The 21,459-nt window shown below is 40.7% G+C and overlaps 1 protein-coding gene across 3 annotated transcripts in view; it reads left to right on the top strand.

Annotated features, from left to right (window-relative positions):
- The window catches only part of CERS6 (ceramide synthase 6), a 132,344-nt gene that overhangs the window by 23,574 nt on the left and 87,311 nt on the right, over positions 1–21,459 (top strand). For all 3 annotated transcript variants that reach the window (XM_087731288.1, XM_087731287.1, XM_087731286.1), the window contains exons 2-3: positions 15,853–15,958; positions 19,053–19,183. In XM_087731288.1, coding sequence (XP_087587414.1) covers positions 15,853–15,958; positions 19,053–19,183 — 237 coding nt within the window. The remainder of the gene's footprint in view (positions 1–15,852; positions 15,959–19,052; positions 19,184–21,459) is intronic.

Genomic DNA, 21,459 nt, shown 5'->3' with positions numbered 1-21,459 from the left:
TTGCAAAGCCTTGTCACAGTGCTTAACTGATGTGCATGCTGAATGTTTTGGAGTATGTGCAACAGGGAAGTGCGAGGGTCTTAGCAGCACACTGGCCAAGTGCATATAGTGGGCTATAAATGCTCGTATTTGCCTGGGCAAACAGGCTGTATGGGTAAGTCTTCAAAATGAGTCCTGCAGTGATTCCTACCTAGGTGTTTCCCCACCCTGTAGCATCTCCTTCTTTCTTCCTGCTCTCGCCAAGCATACAGCACTCCACAGTTCAAGTGCAGCAATATTACACATGGCTAATCTCTAACACAGCTGGGTGAGAGACTGGCAGTTGCTTCCATTTGAGTTGGCAGACCAACATACTGCATACCATACTAAATAGCTTTTGTGCCTTTTCCACCGAGCTGTCTTGTAATTCTCCATGCACACCAGAATGCTCAGTTTACTGCAGTACCTGGAGCAACGGGAGAGACTCCAGAAACCTATGGAAGAAGTGATCCCCAACAAGGCAGCATGTTTGTGTTCGAGTTCTGCTGGATGGGTTTTGGTGGTTGGACTAGCTTAACCTGTGCCTTCAGGAGTATCCGCGTTGCTTCCTTGCTCAAGCCGTACCCTCACATTGCCTGGTCACAGCTTATTTTAAAGGCAGAATGTTTTTCCTTTTAACTTTTTAGTTATACCCCTAAATAAGAATTACCTGATGACCAATCTTAGGAACGGTGTTTCTTCCCATTTGAAAAATAAAACTCATGGTCTACAATTGTGTAAAAAATCTTCTATAATGACATGATTCTAGCTCATGGGTTCCCAATTTTGGCTATTAGTTTCCATTTTTATATTCTAATAGAAGGTAAACCAATTCAGGGCAGGGTCCAGTTCCCCTTTAATGTGGTGGTGGTCGTGGTGTGCAGAAGAAGCTGCTTTTATCCCAAGCAGCATGTGCTATGGCATGTTAAACACAAATAAATAAGCAAGACAATTCTAATGATCCCAAGGAGACGAGAAGGCATATAGCACTCCTAAATGGAAATACAGAGTAACAAATACGTGCCACTTTAAAAGCTTTAAGTAATTATTATTTTGCAAGTATTTTGTGACCTGCCAAGGACCAGACAAGTGCTCTGCCTGGTTTTCAGGACGGGGAATTTGTTTCCTCCTTTTTTTCAAACTCTAATAGAAAAAGAGCCACCCCTTGTGTTACCATCTTAGCATCACTTACTTATGGCATCTAATAGCAACCACTGGGGGACAATGTTATAGTGTCAGGCTACCTCAAATACCCACCTGTCCCAATTTATTTATTTTTTTTTTTAACCCTCTGCTGATAGACACGGGCAGTTGTATACTAATACTAGGAGGGAATCATGTTTCAGTCAGGTGCCGTTTGTGGGATCATTTGGAGTGTGCAAGTTGCTGACAAAATCTTGTAATGAGCTAAAAGAAAATAGGATTGTAACAGTTTCTTGTGTGTTTTCATGTACAAAATATTGTTGCTTATGGATCTAAGGTATAAATGACTCACAAATACCCCAGATATGGGATTACTTCTTTTCTTTTTTTTGACACACACTGCATCATTTTCAAATCTGTCAAAACTGGTGCACCAGCATTGCTTTCATGCGGTGGGCTCCTGTGGCTAGCCGGTAGCCATGCATGCAGTTCACCAATGTTTTGTGCCACAAGGCTCCCTTCCCTGTCTGCCGTTTCTGGCTGCAGCAGCCCAGGGAGTCGTTTCCAAGGTGGTGTTTGGGTGATCCGCTAGCAAATCCTATTATTTGTTAATAGGATTTGTTCTTGCACTGCTTTGTCCGATCACTAATTGTTTATCGCGCATTAGGAGTACAATGAGATGCCTGTCAGCTGTGTTATGAGCATTTTGTGTGCAAGGCTGATTGTTTGCCTGCGATGGCGGGTTTTGCTTTGGGAAAGCCTCAGTATGGAAGGCAGAAAACAAAGGCTCCACATTTCAAACACTGCAGCATATCGTGCACTCCAGCAGGTGCTGGTTTCCCCAGCTCCCCAATAGATGGTGAGGTGCGGAGAGGGTCAGTAAGCTCATCTGGAGGGCTGTGTGCTCTGCGCTTGTGGATGCAGAGCCATGGCTGCTTTCCAGATTATCTCTCTGCCTCTCTGAAAGAGTGCCCTGCTCAGGTGGCAATCAAACAGGAAAGCTTAAGAAAATTCAGTAATAATTTGAAATAGAAAAGAAAGATGAAGGTGAAAAATGTACAGGGAAGCTTGGAAGCTGGTGAGAACTAGTTGCTTTTTGTCTTTGTTGAATGTTTTCATCAGTCTGGATGGTATTTAATGATCATACAATGCAGGTAGAAACTACTTCTCAAAAGGGATCCATCTGAGCTGGTTTTTGAGCTTTCAAGTGTGAGCATTCATATAGGTATTTTTACAAATCTTTTGCTGAAACACTTCTTCCAGAAAAACTAATTCATAATAATTCTTTTGAATTATAGGTACCCTTATACACTTTTTTAAATCCCTTTTCTCAGAAGAGAATACTATTAAGAAATACTAAAGTCAGATTTCCAAAGCAGAATCTGAACGTGGTCCTGTGGTGGCTTAACTTGAGCTTCTAGTTGGCACTCAGGTTTGCTTATGTCTCAGTTTAGCAATGCTGTGCTGATGGAGTGAATTGCATCAGGTCAGTGATCCATCTGAAAACTCAGTGCTTTTCTGGGGAGGTGGGCAGGGATAGTCTTCAGTTTCTCGAAGCCCTAATCTGCTGCTTTTGTGGCTGCAATAAAGGTGGCAGGGTGGGATGAGCGTGGGTGAGAAAGCCTGAGGACATCGGGTGGCTGTCCCTGCTCAGGTCGCTGTGCCTGGGCAGGTGGGGGTGGCTCCGGGGAGCCTGCCCTGTCCTGGCATAGTTGGATCCAGCTGGAAACTCCAGCTGTGAATTTTGAACAGTCCTTATCTTCTTAAGTAATCTCAATTTAAGGATAAAATAGGCAAAATAATTTATTGTGTAGTTTGGCTGCATGCTTCTTCACAAATAGGTTTCCTGAATATCTACATGTATTTGTAATCTTTTTGTATTGGAAGCTAAACAGAAATAAACTGAGGAACTAGATTTTTGTACCAGTTAGGAACAGGGTTTTGTTCTGATTTTGTGCAAAGCATCTGGAAAGGAATAAGGCTCTAATTCTTGTTGAGTAGTCAGGCAATATGCTGAAGTTTGATTGTGTATACACGCACATGTATAACATGCACAGATACGTAAATATATATGTCATTACATATGCTTTGTATATGTGTTTGTGTGTGTGTGTATAGGTATATACATGCGCTCACACACATACATAAAAAATATAGTGAATGAATACCACTGTGATCATCTTGTGTGACTAATACCTGCCAGCTAGGATGAAAATTGGTTCATCCTGAAGTTCCCTCAAAAGGTTTGATGATTTTGTGACCTAGCTCTTGGAATGAAAGCTTAACCTCCAAGTCGAACCAACCATCCCTATTTCAAGTACTTACAGAAATACGGCCATCCTACTGCGAGGTATCTGTGATCTATTCCTCCTTCAAAGGGAACAGTCTTCACCAGAAGAAGGATTTAGCGTGAGCTTTCATCTCAGAGCAGGAAAGTTCCCAAAACACATCCTACCTCCTGATGTAGGGAGAAATAGGTTTTGCACCAGAGGTACTGGTTTGTCAGTAAGAGTGAGGCACATACTTAAATCCTCTCTGTCGTATGCCATGACAGCCCACTCACAGCAGAGGAGCCAAACTCCCAAGAGGACAGAGAGGAAGCTTACAAATATTTAAATACTTTGTGGTGTGTGCTCTTCTTTCAAGACCAGAAGTTTGTGCCTCTCCCAGGTAGTGTGATGATAATGTTCAGGAATAGAGCATGCCTATGAATCATGCAGGCAGGCCGGGTCACTTGCTCAAACCCAAATGCACACTTGTAGCAGGCGGGCAGAGGTTCAGGCATTGCTGGTCATGCAGCACCTGTGCTTGCTCAGGGACTGGTTGCAGAACCTGTGGAGGAAGGCAGCAGGGAGGGGTCCTTGAGCCAGGCAGGCTGAAACATTTTTGAGGACTTAAATATTTTTTTAATGTTCCATTGAATATAAAGCATCTTCTATCTTCTCTACTTTCAAAAAATGCATGCTAACCCGATGTCACGTAATGAGTTCCTGTTCCAGGTAAGCAATATAAGTTCTCAACATTTCAAACACCTTTTAATATTTTCCAGGAAGGCATTGCTGAACTGTCCAGTTCTGTTCTGTGACTTGCTGCAGTCTTTTGTAATAATATCAGATGGACTGACTGTTGTTAGCGTGATCACTAGGGATTTTAACTACATCCTTCGTTATTTTGCCTCTTGGTAGTAAATAGATCAGAGTAAGGAAAATAAATCAGAATATAAGAGGATATTGATGAGATGAGCTATCACTTAATGACCAGGCCAAGAACTACCATGGAGGAACCCAAAGGAGTAGCATTGGCTTTCTAGTGGGCAGACTTATATTATTTATCAAAATGATTGCTGAGGCTTTTACTTCTTTAGACAGTTGCTCTGAGCCACTTAGCAACTTTTGGGTCATGTCCAAGTGGCAGGTAACTGCAGCTTCTTTTTGCATCTTGGAAGCTGCCATGGGGGATGAAGGAGAGCTGCATTAAGAGTGTGTGTATGTGCCAAGAGGCCAGTGGATGGTATGACTTGGCTATGGCTTTAATGTAGGCACAGGTATTGCTCACAATTTTTTGTTTGGTTTTTTTGTGTGCTCACATATTGAAAATGTGACCAGAGTAAAAGGTAAAGTAATGCTGCAGGGCCTGGTGGGTTAGAACAGAGTCATTGTATTAGGGTGACCTACTGTAATTTAAAAATCAAATTGTCGATATTCCCTTTCTATATCTGCTTTCTTCCTGCCCTTTTCTCTGTCCGGCATTTAATCCCATTTGGGCCATGTGTCTTTTCATATGTGGATGTTTTACGGCTGGCTCTTTGCTTTGGTTGTCCCTGACTTGCTGAAAGACCGGTACGCATCAGCTCTGTATTTTAGAAGGTGGCAGAGGGGAGTAGGAGACAAATCTATAGGGTCAGGAGTGGCCTGGAAAGAATGCATTGGGATTGACTGTTCATTTTTACCCAGTGCAAGAAGTAAAGGACCAGAAATGAAACTGATGGGTGACAAGTTCAAAACGAAGGGAGATGGTTGTCTTGACACAGTCTGAATTTACACTGGGGAGCTCTGCCACAGGGTGTTGAAAGTTTGCACGGGCTCAGTGAGCTACTTGTGCAGCTTGGGGAAGGCGGGGCAGCTCTTTGGGGACTGCTGCGTGCAAAGATGCCTTTTTTGGTCTAGAAAAGTCCCTAAGCCACAGCTTTTTAAAAGCTGGGAGAATATTTTTATCTCCACTGACCTTTAGCAGTGGGTTAGAATTTTGGAGACCTGAATTTTACCACTGACCCTGACTTGTGTGTCCTGATTTTACTGTGTGTAAAAAGGGTGAGAGTGATACCTTCAGCACTGTATTGTCCAGACCTTCTACAGCCTTGATGATGCTGGTGGAAGGCAGCTGAGAGGAGGCACTGTGTGTGAGAGGTGGGGGGAACTGGAGTGCATTTCCCCTTCCATTCCCTTCTCCCTCTGCCTCATCTGCACTTGGAAAGTTACAGAGTGACTAAACTCTTTATTTTTAGACATTACAAAGAAAGAAAGCATTAGACAGCTGGCTGCAAAAATATTTATTTGTGACCTTTCTCTACATTTGTGCAGTTCTTGTTGCTATTCTGGAGAGAGCATGCAGTTCTTCCCCACTTCAGCTCTTCAGTCTCACAGAGTTTCAGGAGAAACTGAAATACGCATAGCTTTATCCACACATATATTAAAAAAAAAAAAAAAAGAAAATGCTTCCATGTTTGGAAAACATGGCTACTTATGTTTGTAAGCTGTTGGCCTACATTTGTGTTGCACTTTCCTGGTAGCTTACTAACTGGACAGGCAACCAGAGCACTGCTGGTAGAGGCTGCACTTGGGGTATTCCTGTATCGGTGGATGAACACCCTCTGCTCCAGTCAGTCCTGTTGTGAACTAACTTACAGCTTGAGATAGACTCATCCCTAACCTTTCCACTCATAAGAGAAAGGATTAAGTAGGTTTGCCAAATCAGTGAGACGAAAGGGTTTGGCAGTGTGCGTGAACAGGGGCTGGAGTCAGGGCCATGATCAGTGAGGTCTGGCCTGCAGCTTGTGATGGGAGCTAGCAGGCATGCAAAGGTAGCTCAAGCCAAACAGATGTTGCTGGTCATGTGTTTCATGATTGGAGCAAAATCTCAGGAAAAAGGGGGTATTTTTGACTTTGTGCAATGGGGAGATGTGACTTTTAGACATGTATGTTCAGTCAAAAAAAGGGGGGGGGCAGGGCAATATAAATGTGAGAAATCCACCTGCAAAAAAGAAACGGTTTTACAGTAATTGAATGGTACAGGTCAGTCATGTCAGTCATGTTCCTCAGGAGTACCTCTGTAGGACAAAACATTTCATAATACTGCTGTTGAGTGATGAGGATAATTTGTTTTATTTACTTAAAATGGTGTGCGTTAGCACTGCACTAATTGGTAAGCCTGCAAGCTGAAATGCAGCTACTAAATCCTTTTTTTTATCACAGCTACCTTTCACAGACTGTTGAGTAAAGTGAAACTTTCCATTATGTGAAAGTACACTTGCATGGAAGCCCTTGAGTCCCTTATTGCCCCCAAGCAGATTACTGTGACCAAATTTTCTACTCTAAAACGGATCTGTATAAAACCATTTTTTACTTCAATAGCATCCAAAGTATGAAAAACACTTGGTGGAGAATGCTGTTTTACTCGGACAATATGCTGAATTTATAGGGCACTTTGTTTTCCAGCTGAAAAATTACTAAAGCTTTTTTGAAGGTGAAGAATTGCTTTTGCAAGCAGAGATGGGGAAGTTTTATACAGTTAGTATGTGTATGTGTCAGTACTCCTGTTGCATCAAGTGTTACAGGTGTAGTGCTATTCTTTAGCCTGCCTTTTATATCCATCTTTGATATATTAAAGGAAAGAATATTTTCTGTCAAAAGGCAGAAAAATGCATGGGAGTGGTGCTGTAGCATTACAGGGGCTGTGGTGGTACTTGAGTACTAGCTGCTGGTATTCCAGAGGCGTATCTGGGCAATGGAGCAAGCCTGATAGAGCCCATGTGTAGCGATTCATCAGCTTTTGCCACCACTGGCTTCTAGGACTCTGCCCATGCTAGATCCTAGCAAATACCTGCACTTAGTAAAGTATTGGATTGTGCTTCCTTATTTGAGATGAGCAGTTTCTCATTCCACACCATTAGTTCCACCAGCCTTCAGCGGCACTGCAGGCTGCTGCCAGCCATGCTCCCTGAGGTCCAAGTACTGTAATAGATGCATTTTCTACTGCCAGTTTGACGTGTACTTTGATTTTTGGTATGAGGGATAAGCAATGCCCTTTGTTAGGAAGGATTTCAGATAGCTTCCCAGCTCTGTGTTTAAGAAGTAGCAGGACATTGGTGATTGATGTGTGCGTTGGTTATTTTTTTTGTTGGTTGGTTTTGTTTTTTTAAAGCCTTTCAATGAAACTTAGAATACTTTGTAGAAACGCTGAGGTCAAAACCATGTTTGCTTGTTGGAAAGGTTTCTCAGGTCAAAACATTAACAAGAAGCTTTCAAAACCTTGGGGGAAAAAAAAAACGCCCCAAAGTAGTGATTTTCCAGCAATGTTTTTTTACCTCTCTAGTGAGTGTAAATGCTGTCTAATAATTTGAGCCAAAGAAAGACAAAACCTCGCTAATTCAGTAAGCTGAATTATCTCACATTATTTTCTTGGAAACACATGTGGGTTCTACGGTATAGTGCTTAGTTTGTATTACTTGATGGGAGGTATGGGATAATGATGCTGTTGTGGAAATAACGGCTAATGCACCTCTAACAAGAAAAGAAGGAAAAGCATCGAACCTCTCAGATAAAAGGCAGATGCATATGTGTGCTTTTCTGAAGTCATTTCAGGAGGGTTGGGAATAGGTCCCCTCTGAAAGGGCTGGCTCTGAGCTCTCCTGCGCCCTGCCCTCTGAGGCAGCACTCCTGATGTTAAGCAGCACAAGGCTCTTGCCGACGTACTCAGTTGGGTGCTGGGCTTCTTGCTTGGGCAGGCAGGTTCTTGCCTTTGAAAGGTTTCATTGCTGGAGTTGTGGCCCATTTCCCAGCACAGCCACAAATTTCAGTGAAGCTAACTTTCCTGTATAGCTACTGGATGAGGTTAACTGGGTTAAGACCCCTGCCTGTGCTTCAGACATTGTATCCTGGTGGGCCTTCTGTAGCAGAAGGTGTTGGGAAACATAAAGCCAAAATCAGTGCTGGGATAGGTGTACTGAAGTGACTACGCTACTTATCTACTGAATTTGTCCTACGACTGTTAAGATTTTTCTACTTTTTTTGTTAGTAATACAAATAACTTCTGAATTAAGTAGGTCAGCTATACAAGAATAACAAAACAAATTCAGCAATTGTTTTTGTGTGTCGTGGCAGTAAGTCTGTTGAGCGTCTGCTCAGAAACCAGCCTCTTCTGCTTTTACTCATCCTTGTAGTTACAGCAAATTTAGATTGTTTCTGTTTAAAACCAGCAGGCAATGTCCAACAGGTTAGACAATTCTAATCATAAATCCCTGGAGCAATCTGTGTTTAGAGACCATAAAGTAGATGAGCTGGGAAAAATTGTTCTGCCTCAGTCTTTCAAAAAGGGAGCCAAACTCTTCAAAACAGATCTGGGCACCTCTTTAGGACAGAGGGGAATTCTTGCTGGTTATAACTGCCTTCCCTGGTATTTGTAAATATACTGATAGGAAACTGTGAGATTTGATGGACATACTTAATTTGCAGGAATAGCTTGCTTGTTTTTTTTGTTATGGAGCTCACAGTTGGCTGGTATTAGCAAGATGAGCAGTCTTTTATGCAAGCGCCACTTGAACGATGCCTGTGTCCAGGTGAGAGGTTTTTACCAGGTTCACAGAGATGCTGTGTGTATGTAATCAGAGTATACCACTTAGCTCAAACTAGAGTTCGTTATACTTGGAGATGACTCAGAGATGCTCTGCACACTTCACACCGTAGTTTTCCCAAAGTTTTCCATGTAGATGCATCCTCAGCGCAGGAAAGGGAGATTCAAACTCTCATCGTGTACTGGCAAGCAGTTAACTCAAATGTCTCTGTGGACATGAAAGGCTAAAGCAAAAATGCATATTCTCGGTGTTCATGGGGACTTTATAGCCAGGATTCTGCCTGATGGCTTCATGAAATTTTCAGTCTGTTAGCACAGATCATGTAGGAGCAGTCTCCAGGGTGATTTTGTGCAGATGCTTTGTGCCAGGCTGAGGTATCTTCCCAGAAAATAGGTGGTTTGTCAGGGGCTGGATGGGCTCCTTAAGTTTTGGGCTGTAATAAGAGGCCATTAGTCCTGTCTGTTGGTCCATAATATGACCTACTTTTGATAAAAATGGAAGACAAAAGGGAATGGTTCAAGCTGTGATCAACAAACCTTTTTTTAAAAGTGTGAAATGTGCACTAGCTTAGCTTTACTTACTTGCACTGATGAAACTTTGTGAGTGGGCTTCCATATTGAAGTTGGCCACAAAATAAAGTTAAGTGAGGGAAGAAGCTTTCTATGCTTGAAGCACATCAAGGAAACAAGGTTTTCTAATTTGTGGGAAAAAGATTTTTACAGAGCCTGTTAGCCATTAAAATGTGTTACACCTAGATAGAAAAAGTCATTGCTTTAGCAAGACTCAGGAGGAACAAGAAGGTTGATGCAAAACTAAGAAATGACAGTAATAGGTCAGAAACTGAAACGAATTCAGTCTTTGCTTGCAGTCCTCAGGAGAGGTTTTGAGGTCAAGGAGCAGACAGGTCACTTGTCTCAGTGCAGGTAGTTTGAAATTTTAAATGAAAAATTTAACAGATTTCAGAAACCTTCTTGACATACAATAACATTTAAAGCATATTGCATGTGAATGGCAGGACAGCTTATTAAATCTGATAGGGGAAGTCCATAAATTAAAAAAAAAAAAAAAAAAAAAAAAAGGCTCAGCTTATTTTGTTGGCAGTTATTCCTGGGTTTGGGGCCTAGTAAGACTTCTTGCAGCTCTGTCCCTCATGATGGTGACTGTTTTAGGTATGCCAGTTTTAAATGCAGGAGCGTAAAACACCCTTTTTCATCTATGTCAAAGAACCTCATCTCCATTTAGATTCTCTTAAATGGATAATCTTATAATCTTTTCCTTATCCTTTTGTAGAAATAACTAGACATGAGTTCAATAGCTTTTATTGCGGATAATATTTGGACAGTATAGTAAAATTAAGGATCAGATAGTAAGTTGTTATCTTCCCACGGGGGGAAGGGGGGGGCAGGGAATCTATAGCAGACATTTTTGTTCATTCAGTCTATCGCTTCCCCATTCCTGGGTGCCTTTCTTACCAGCTCACGGGGTTTGAGTTTGAGAGAGGGGAGAGAGTTGTGGGGTTTGGGGGTTTTTGGTTGGTTTGGGTTTTTTTTTTTCCTTTTGCTTATTTACCTCAGTAAAGATGGAGGAAGGTTAATGGTTTTCAATTTCTGGATTCTTGCTGCCTTGTTCTAGAGAGAATTTTGGTGAAATGAAGTGAGTTTCTAAATAGAGCAGAAACATTTGACAAATAAGCATTGCAAAGTAGTACAATTTTATCACTTCAAAGGGCATGGGAAAGAATCCAAACCTGCTTTGAACTGGTTAACATGTATCGCTTGCCAGCTAACATTGTAAATTAAGACTGATATATCTTAAATTGAAAGTTTAGGACAAGCCATTGAATATTTTCTTTGTTATCTCCCCATAAATTAAAAAAAAAAAAAAGAAGCATATTTAATTACATGAATCAAATATTCATTAGCCCTGTTAGCTTAATCTATGGCTTGGTTTGGGGTTTTTTTTTGGACCTCTTTGGGAAGCCTTAATTCTTGCAAACCTTTTAGGCTGTTTAAAAAAACCTGTAATCCCTGTTTACTTGTTGTGGGCTCTGTGGTGGTTCAGGCATCTTCAAAGCTGCTGAGAAACTGTCAAACGTGGATTTTCTAAAGGGCAGCCACTGTGGTCAGCGCAGAAATGGCAGGTGACCTGCTGGTATGGAAACACTACATTCACATGCTGTAGAAGGGCCCTACAGGCATATTTCCAGTGCCCCAGATGACTAAAGAGTTGCTACGTATTAGTCTCTGACCGGCCTCAGGGCAAAGATTACATGTCGCAAGTAGGGCTGTTTGATTTGTGGTAAAATCCACAGAATCACAAAAAAAAAAAGGATCCTTTTACTTTTCTCCTCCTCCTTCATGTGATACTTTAAAAAAATATTTATTTAATGCAGACTCTGCTAGTGCTAATGAATATCAGCCTCCAAGGATTATGAGGGTCAACGCTAACATTTCTAGTTAATTCTGGGATTAAAATGATGTAATTTGTCAAGATGAAAAGCAGTAAACTAAAAGGGTTACATGGTGATTAATTAGTAAGGCTCAAATAGCCAGTAAAGGAGAACAGGAAGAGCTCTGTAAGTCAGTGGGATCATTTTCCTTACTCTTTTATTAGACGTTAGTTTATCGGTGATAACTGCAGTTACGTTTCCAGTTGATATGCCCAGGCTGGTTTGCGCTCATTGCCAATCTGACCTGTTTGTATTTCTAAAGGGAAACTTTTACAGGGTATGGAGTGCCCAGGAAGTGCAACCAGCATATTTTTAAGCTGTAGTTTTATGAACGTGAGGAATTAGATGTGTAGTGTGGAGCAGTGGGAATGGCTTCTGAAGAGTCTGTGGGTTTGGGGTTTCGTTCACCCTGGGGTCTACGGCCGGGTTGGATCCTCACCTCCCTCTACGCAGCACCATGTCCACTGTGATCACTGCAAAGGGCAAGTGGTGCCCAACTGGCATTTACCTTCCTCCACCAGGGTGAAGTTATTTTTTTAGTTGGGGTTTTGTTTTGTTTTACTTCTCCTTTTTCTACTTATTCATCTGTTGTAATAGCAGCTGACATTGTCTAGTTGGCATCTGTTAAAGGGCAAGTGGGAAACCAAAATGGTACTTGATCTTGATGAAATTTATGTACTTCTGGTGAAATGGTGCTTCTTTTTATGCTCTAGGGGAGGTGGAGGATCATTTTACAAAGACATTTACATTTTACATTTTGACTTCGTTGTAGAGAAAAACTGATTTCTGAGTTTGGGGTGGAGTATGAGGCCCTGCTGCTGCCGTTGTAAATAATCAATTTGAGAAAAACAGACAGGATCCAAAATGCAAACCAGCGTCTGCCTTCGGGGGGTACAGGACACTCAGAAATGCTCGTTGTCTTCAGGCAGACGGTGCAGTGTTTATGGGCCTGCAAAGGCTGAGTGCTTTCCACTCAGATGCTCTGCAGTAACCCGTGTTATCTAAACTGGCTGGCTGCGGGCTTTTGGTTTAGTTTTGTTGTTAACTGTGGCTTTAGATTGTGAATGAGGAAGCTGCCTATAAAAAGGTTCTTGAATTCTGAGTTTAATTCCCTTGTTTATGTTGGTCTTTCATTTCTAGATCCAGAATAGATGGGGCTGCATTCAGCAAAAAATGCTTGTCTTTTAATTTCTCTGTAATTGAATGCTAGCTTTCAATTCAGCTGTACTGGAATCCATTGAAAAAGAGATATTAGTGTGGCATTTGATCAGATTTACATGTTTTAAAGAGAAAAGCTGGCAATATACTCAATTCTGCTCTCCTTACTCTTTCACAATAGTTCTTCCCTCTTAATTGCAGTACCTTATGCAGTAAATAGTCCCATGGGTTTCAGTAAGACTGCTTGGGAATTGAATACCACAGTGTTAGCAGAAATGGAAAAAATGAATAGTGCAGCATTTGGCAAAATGCTTATAGTTTGTACATGTATCAAACATGAATTCTGTTTTGTTTACTTATGAATCTATTTAAATTATTACGGAAAACTATCAGTGAGAATGATGTTAATGATGCTTTTTATGGCACCTGGTGTGACATGTGGGATCCTGTTGATTAAGTTCTACTTTAAAATTCTATTTCAACCTTGAAAAACAATTTTTATACTGCAAAGTATAGCTTGAACTCATTAAGTTTTTGTATGGAAAGTAAAAAATATCTCTTAAATTTTACCATTTGCACCAAAGGCAGTCGCATGGACATGGCTCATGCACACTTGAATTGGTGGTCAGACCTGCTCAGTATTGCAGGCATATAAAATGTTTCTGTTAACATAGATTTATTTCCCTTGAGTGTCCTACTAGGAATTAACAATCCCTTGAGAGGATTTTTTTAAAGCTTTTTTCCAAAAGTGAGAAAGACCACAAGAGCATATCAGGAGAGACACCTTTGCGGGTTTGTTTGTTTGTTTGTTTGTTTGTTTTTTTAAGCTTTCCCTATTCCTTCCTCCCAGACGTAGCTGGCCAAGATCATCCTGTGTCTTGCAGCTGTGTACCCTGTACACATCCTTACTGTGCTTTGCTGTCCTTATGGACGAGCTCTGGTTTGGGCCACATGCCCATTCCTCCAGTGCATGTGAAAAACATAAGCAGCAAAGGAAGAAAAATTTATATTCCTATTTAGAAAATACCAGACTGAGGCAGAAAAAGTGTTTCGTTTTAGGTAATGGGTATAACACCAATATTACAATTCTCTTTTCTCTTTAAAATTTAGATAAACACTGTATTTGTGCTTTGTTCTGGATTTATCTAGGCTGTTCATTAGCAAGCCATGTCATTTTAAGAATGGCATTTAAGCAAACCCAGCTGGTTTGCTTAGATTTAAGTGAAGATCAACTCAGCATGAAGCTTGTTGGAATTTTTCTAGCTGGGACTTTTTAATCTGCTTTTTACTTTACTGAATTAAATATATATTTTTTTTCTTTTAAATGAGCATGTATAGGGAACTGCTGTTCTATTGGAGTTATATCATGGCTATCTCATTCCTTCACTCAGCAAAAGGAGAAAAGCAAAACAGAAGTTGAAAGATGTATGTGTTTAAAACAAAAACAAACGAAGCAACAAAAAAAACCCAACCCAAACCCAGCTGAACAAAAAACCACACCCTCCAAACAAACAAACAGCAACAACAAAAGGCAAATCAAGTCTTGCTTCAGAGGAGACTGACTTTGCAAGTTCGTGTTGAACTAGAGAATACAATTCTTGCTTGTTCTGTCACCTTATACTTTAAGAAATATACAAGTTTCCAGTGTAGCTAGATTACAGTGTGTTTACATATAACATGTACAGAGCTTATATGCTTCTGTTTCATGAGCAGAAAACTGGGCTGCTTTCTGCTTGAGCTTAGCAGTGAAACTGGTATTGTCAAGGCTCTTATTTAACCCTACAGCAGGGAATTTACACCTGATGCAGTGCCACTGATATGGTTGATGCTAGGGAGCTAGCAGTATGATTGCAGTCTGCAGCCGATCCAGACTGCAACCAAACTTTTATAGAGTGTGATAAGCTGTTTGGGTTTTTTGTTTTTTTTTTTGTTTTTTTTTTTTTTTTTCTCTTATAACATACAAGGATCATAGAGTGAGTTCACTGGTACACTGCATGTGTCTTTGGATATATGACTTCCCACCCCCCCTCACAAATAGTCACCAGAATGATTTCAGGCTATAGGATTGGCTTTCATATGGGAATGGTATCAATGTGTCAAGAATTTTTCCTTGGAAAAAGAAGGTGGTCTGGCATCACCCGTCTTTCTTTATCAAATGCTATTGCTGTAACCGCTGTAGCATTGCTTAGGACTTAATTCTCTTTAATCAGCTGTGCTGTCTTAAACATAGCAGAAACAGCAGTTGTAGCTCAAAACTGCTTAAAACGGGGCTTGCATGTGGATAAGAATTCCATAATTCTTAAGAACTTGTGGTCATTCAGCTGGATAAACATGGAACTACTCCTTTTTACTGAGTGTGGTGTTTTGGTCCCTGCTGGCAAATGAAGTCTTAAGAAATGGAAGTCTTTTAAGTGAAATCAAGAGTTGTATAGTTCAAAGATGGCAGAAGTTCATACCATTGTGATTCCTATACAGACTTTGTACCTTTCATGGGGATTCCAGAGTTGGACTCATAGTTACAAATAATTCAGTTTTTAATGAGTGGAATGGCCTTCCTTGAGTGTACGTAATGTGAGTTACGTAATTCATCTCTAAAATACATCAGAGCCACCCAGTTTATAAACTGGATGAACTTACGGATTGGTGTTTGGATCTGTAACAGCTTCGTATTTTAGCAGAAGAGTTTGGAGGAAGGGCAAAGTCTTTGAGGCATGGCTCAACACCGTTTAAACTTTATGGTTTAGAAAATTGTATTGACCGGGCAGCTTCAGTGCTTGCTGCCTTTAAGGACTTTGTTTGAATTTCCACTGTGTGAAAGGAGTCCTGAGGCAATAGCTACTCTGGAAACTGATTTATGGAAAAGGCTCTGTTTGGAGGAGAATATTATGTGCTCCTCATCTCTGCAAACTGCCCTGCTCTTTTCATAAGCTGGTGCTTCTCTAGGAGGCATTCCTCTCATGCTTTTGTTCTATCCTTTTTTTTCCCCAACATGAAAGAAAATCCTCTGTTTCATGTGCTCCATGGAGTTCCTTTTATCCTTCAAAGTGATGTTACTTATTTTGCAACGTAATCTCCTGTATCAACTTGCTTTTGAGCTGTAAGGCTAAGTATTGTTTTTGTTGGCAGGGTTATAATGTTTGTGCATTTACCACATGTCATTGACTGATAACAGTAATGAAGTAAATAACTGAAGGATTTAACTTGTTCTCTTCTTTCACTCTTCTGTTTCTCACAGGTTCATTGCTAAACCATGTGCCTTAGGCCTTAAAGTCCAAGCCAACGGACCACAGAAAGCTCAACCTAATGCTATCCTGGAAAAAGTTTTCACAGCTATTACAAAGGTAGAGTATTTAACTGTCCTAGTTTTGGCTGGGATAGAGTTAATTTTCTTCCTAGTAGCTGTTATAGTGCTGTGTTTTGGATTTAGGATGAGAATAATGTTGATAACACACTGATGTTGTAGTTGTTGCTGAGCAGTGCTTACACTAATTCAAGGACTTTTCAGCTTCTCATACTGCCCTGCCACTGAGGAGACTTGAGGTGCACAAGAAGCTGGGAGGGGACACAGCCAGGACAGCTGACCCAAACTGGCCAAAGGGCTATTCCATACCATATGACATCATGCTGAACAAAAAACTGGGAGGGTTGGCCGGAGGGATGCGGCCGCTGCTCGGGAACTGGCTGGGCATCGGTCAGCGGGTGGTGAGCAATTGCATTGCACATGAGTTGTTTTGTATATTCTTTTATCATTATTATTATTTTCCCTTCCTTTTCTGTCCTATTAAATTGTCTTTATCTCAACCCACAAGTTTTACCTTTTTTTCCAATTCTCTCCCCCATGCCACTGGGGGGGAGTGAGCGAATGGCTGTGTGGTGTTTAGCTGCCTGCTGGGTTAAACCATGACATTAACTAAAATATTTACCTTATAAAGTGGGATATGGCACTGTCAACCATGTCTGAACAAAACAAAGCTAACTGCTAAATGCAATGCTGCATTTTTACAGCTAAAATCAGAACATGCAAATGTCAAGGTTGTCATCGGCATGCCAGCTTGAGCAGTTGTGCATCCCTGACATCTCCTGTAAGCTTCTAATGAAAAAAAAAAAAAGTTGTTACAGAAACACTTTGTAGGTGCCATATGGCTGCCTACTTTTTTTTTTTTGCTTCTTATCTTTTAGAAATTTCCACAAAATCTTTTTTTTTTTTTTAAAAAAAAGAGCAAATTGTGAGCCAGTAAGATTGGCCTTACTGTGTTTTCCATGAAACTTCAAAGCTACTCCTTTCTAGGGGAACTGCCTGAACATAGGGTGCTCGTGGCTTGCTGGTGTTCCAGCTGTTTATGTTGTGATGAATGTCCTTTAAAATTTGGGGGGAACGGAAGAAGCTACAAAAGTGGGGGACACTGACCAAATGTTTTAGAGCTTGCAGATTTTTTTTGTACAGTGCAAGTTTTTCTCTCACCACTTATGTCTGTGTCTCTACAGCTCTCACTGTATGATACCTCAGCTAAACCTCTATGTCATCCTGTCCATGCTTTTGAAGCATCCTGAGCTTTCCCATAGCAGTGAGCAGTGAGCAGGTGTCCTTTAGTGTCTCCTGAAGACCTCAGTGGTCAGCTGCTTTGTAGCAGAAGGGCCTGTGGAGGCCTGAAGGATGAAGGCACTGTGCTGCAGGAACTTCCCAGTTCCACCTCAGCTCCAGGCTGCAGCTGGGCATGCCACAGCAAAGGCATCAGGCTAAACTTCAGAAAGTATTACAGTCATAGAGGGCAAAACTGGGTTCAGTGTCAGGGACAGTGAAATATGCCATGGATCTGTCTTGCTTGTGTGTCCTACCCTATCCTGAGATCACCATGGTACTTGGTGTGGTTTTTGTCCTGTTTTCGGAGAGGGAATCGCATGTACCTTGTTTCTAAAAGCTGCAGCACATGTGCTCTCACCCACACTCAGCTGGAGGAAGAATGGGATTTTCTTTTTTATTTTTTTTTTATTTTTCCTTGCAGAATCTGCTAGTCCGACACAGGGCCTGAGTGTGTGAAGTGATCTAATTAATGCCTGTGAGTCATGGCAGCAGCTGGCACACATGGCTCCCAGCACCTAGTGCACAGCAATGAGTGGGAAGAGCTCCAAAGGAAAGGATCTACTTTCCTGCAAGAGTTTGGTAGGGCTGTCTGGTAGCTGCTCTCAAAGAAACTGTCCGCTTTAGCTAGCCACCTTTTTTGAGTCATGTGCAGCAGTTCTCTCTGGTCAAACTCCCAAGAGCTGCATCAGTCATTTGATTTTTCTAAAGTTACAGAGAATGGCTTTTCTTAACCTTCCATTGAAAAACTAGTGGCTACTTTGGTTGACTAAAAAACCCTTTCCATCCCCCCAGCCCTCCACCCCGAGACGGATGGCAAATACTTCACCCTTCTCTTGTCTCATCTTTTCCCTTCCCTTTCCTTCCTGTCTTTTCCTGGAGGCTGACAGGTGAAACTTCAGCCTGATGAAAGCTTTGCTATTTTACCTCTTGCAACATTTAAAAAAGTCTTTATCATGGCAGCTCTTGTGTCTCATTCAATGTATGTAACTGGCTTGCAGAAATAAAGCTAAAGCTCCAGAAAACAGGTTGTCCAAAAGCGTTTTCTGTTTCTGTAAAAAAGAATGTCATCGGGAGAAATAGATAAATAGTCTTCATGCAGTATTGTGCCTGTAGAATTGCTACATGATTGGTAACCTGGCCTGTACCACTCTTCTATCTGCATAGTAGTCAAACTAAGGACAGACTCATTTTCTTTTGCCTTACCTCTGCACTGGTTTGCAGCTGCTCTAATGGAATGAGAGTTCCACATTTGCTGCTTTGGAGAATAATTGTGTGTAGCTAATTTTACAGAAAAAAATTCTCTCTCCTTGCTGTCAAGGTGATTTTCCTTTTGAAGTTGTCCCTGTGTTTAATTACCTTATTTTTGAACACTAACATGCACAAACATGGGATATATCTTCTTTCCATGTTAGTCAAACAATCTTCACTACTGCAACAGTTGATAGGACAAAGATCCTGATGCAGGAAGATGGAACACGCATAGCGTGTGGCAGGCAGGGGGGTGTTTGTAAGCCCTGCTGCTCGAGAAATGCGTGGCATTTTATCCTTACTTATGATCGCTTTCCAAGTTTCAAGGAAGTTTTTATCCCATTGTGCCCTGTAAGTTTCTTATTAGTAATAACCTGTATGCAATATTATAGCATATGTCCTAGATTAATAATAGTCACTGTAAACATATTTTGATGTGGATCTGCCAGCAGAGATTTCTGTGAAAGTAATTTTATTTCTATGTATCCATGTATCTGACAGGCAGCCTCTTAAGACATCGAGAGGTGATTACAGTGGTTCAAAATTTAAAGTGGAGTTACTGCAGTTGGGCAAAGAAATAATTTTTGTCCTTCTCTGTTCTGTAGCATCCAGATGAGAAGAGGCTGGAGGGCCTCTCCAAGCAGCTGGACTGGGATGTACGCAGCATTCAACGTTGGTTTCGACAAAGACGCAACCAGGAAAAGCCCAGCACTCTTACAAAGTTCTGTGAGAGCATGTAAGGATGCGCATTCTCTTCTTGAGTCTTGTTGAGCCTGTGTCCTCATCAGTTTTCCCCTTTGTTCTTCATGGGTATTTTTGTGGATGGGTAGAAAATGATACAAATTGTTAGAATATAACTTCTTGAATGAGAAAAACAATCTTCTTTCTCCTGAAGGAGTTAGATTGTACTTTTTGTGTACTTTCAATGGTGAAAAGCTTTCAGAAATCAGGTGGTTGTGATTCTATACTGTCAGGGTGCCAGCTTGATCCTTTGAGACAAATCACCTGGTGTTAGGCTGAGGAGCTGTCTTTACGGCACAACCTTTAGCTATACAACCTGACAGAGATCTGAGGTGGAGGACTAAAGATAAAAGCCAATTGGGTTGTTAAACCCCTTCTTTGTTTTTTCTCATCCCAGGCTTGTCCGCTTTACTAGCCCATTTCCTTGGGTGCACTGAACTCTGAGAAGCTAAGGCTCCTATGCTTTCTTTACGAAGTTATTTTTCACCTGTCAGGGTTTACTTCTAAGGAATCTTTACCAGCACCCAGCTGCTCTTCAAACTGGTTATCTACATAAAGGTCGTTTTTCTAATTAGACTCCATTGTTTTTAGTATCTGAGTTACATTTCCATGCCAGATGGATTTAACATATTAATACTTAATCTGCATTGAAAGAGCATGGAAAATGAAATCTACTTAAAATATTTACATGTTTTTCTTAAAGGAGGACTGATAGACATTGAATTAATAACAGAACACAAAGAACAACACCAGTTTATTTGAAAGACTCATTAATTCCAAGACTCAGCCCTCTAGCACTGCTGGATGTTTTTGCTTTGATGTGGAAGGTCATGCATTTAAGGCGAATTTTACATGCAAATTTTTACAATCAAGAGACTTGGCAACTACTGCTGAGGCCATAAACAAGTATTGGCTTTTTTACACCCAGTTGGTCAAGTAGTTGTGTTATTGCTGGCTTAAAACTCAAGTTACACTTTTTGTTAGCTGGGAAAGAAGTGTTAGGTAGAAATGTCAGCAGAAATAGAGGAAGCCTATTTAAGTTAGAAAGCAGATCTTCGTTAATCTGGTTTTCCAAATTTTGTTTTTTTTTTTTTATTCCTAACAATTCTTAGATGATTTATTTAAGAAATTGCATGTAAAGAAATCACAAAAACACTGCAGACCAGCCGGGGTGTGTGTGTGTGTATAAAAAAAACAACTTGTGGAATATACTGTTGTATCATTCATGCAGAGTTCCTAAATATATTTCATACTTTTTCCTTTTGTAGGTTTCCTAAGTATTTTCTTTAAACTTTATTTCCCTGTGGAGACATACAGGAAGGTTCATAATATGCTCCTGAATAAATAATGTATTAAGGCATTTTTTTCTAAAGCCAAACCATAGGTGAAACGTTATTCGAGTAGTAACTGATAGTTACTTTCAACTAAGGACTGAATAGGAAAGAAATTAGAAGAGTTATGTTAAGCATATTGTCTCTCTAGCTCAGAGAATGAGTCTTTTTTTTTATTTTAGAAGAAGAAAGATAAATTATCTAAAGATTATTGCCCTTTAATAAACAGAGGAACTTAACTGCCAGAATGCTTAAGTCCTTTCCTTGGTACAGCTAAAATCCACCCTACTTAATATTTAATAAAGCCAGGCAGGGTGAGATTATGGATAAACCTAGTCATTCTGTTGCCAGCAGCTGGTGGTCTTAGAGTTACTAGTTTTTGAGATCAGTGAAAAACAACCTTTTTTCTACAAGGATTGTAGCTGTTAATGTATACACTTGTCTGCTTAACTTGTATGAAAGGCTGTGGAATCTTGGAAAAAAATTAAAACTCTATTACTGTTAGAGCTAGCATATTTGGGCAGTATATTTGGCTGCTTCTGTAACTCAGGTCAGAGACTACACTCTCTTGCATTAGTGCCAGCACATCTGAGCTGACTTAGAGGTAGAAAAAACTTAAATGTACCATGAAACACAGGCACAGATGGGAAAGTTATGGGTGCTGAACTTGCTCCTTTGTGGCATACGTTATGGAAAAGGCATGCAGATGAGAACTATGAATGCAAACTGGAAGGTAAGGTCAAGCTGTAATGAATGTCATTAACATATGCTGACAGAATTAAGTGCTAGCTTCATTTAGAGAGAGCCGTTGGGCATTATTGCAATATGTGTACTTAATAGTAATGATAATACTTGTCCAAAAAGAAGCAAGGTGGCGTAAATAATAATAAGTGGATAGTTCAGGTTCTCTCTGCTCGTGGTTTGCAGAAGGTGCAGTGGG

Source organism: Nipponia nippon, unplaced genomic scaffold (genome assembly GCF_047370975.1).
Source record: "Nipponia nippon isolate SJK-2023a ecotype South Korea unplaced genomic scaffold, ASM4737097v1 scaffold_5, whole genome shotgun sequence".
In the NCBI taxonomy this organism is placed as follows: Eukaryota; Metazoa; Chordata; class Aves; order Pelecaniformes; family Threskiornithidae; genus Nipponia; species Nipponia nippon.
Note: the sequence above shows the minus strand (reverse complement) of the source record. Positions and strands in the feature narration are given on the sequence as shown.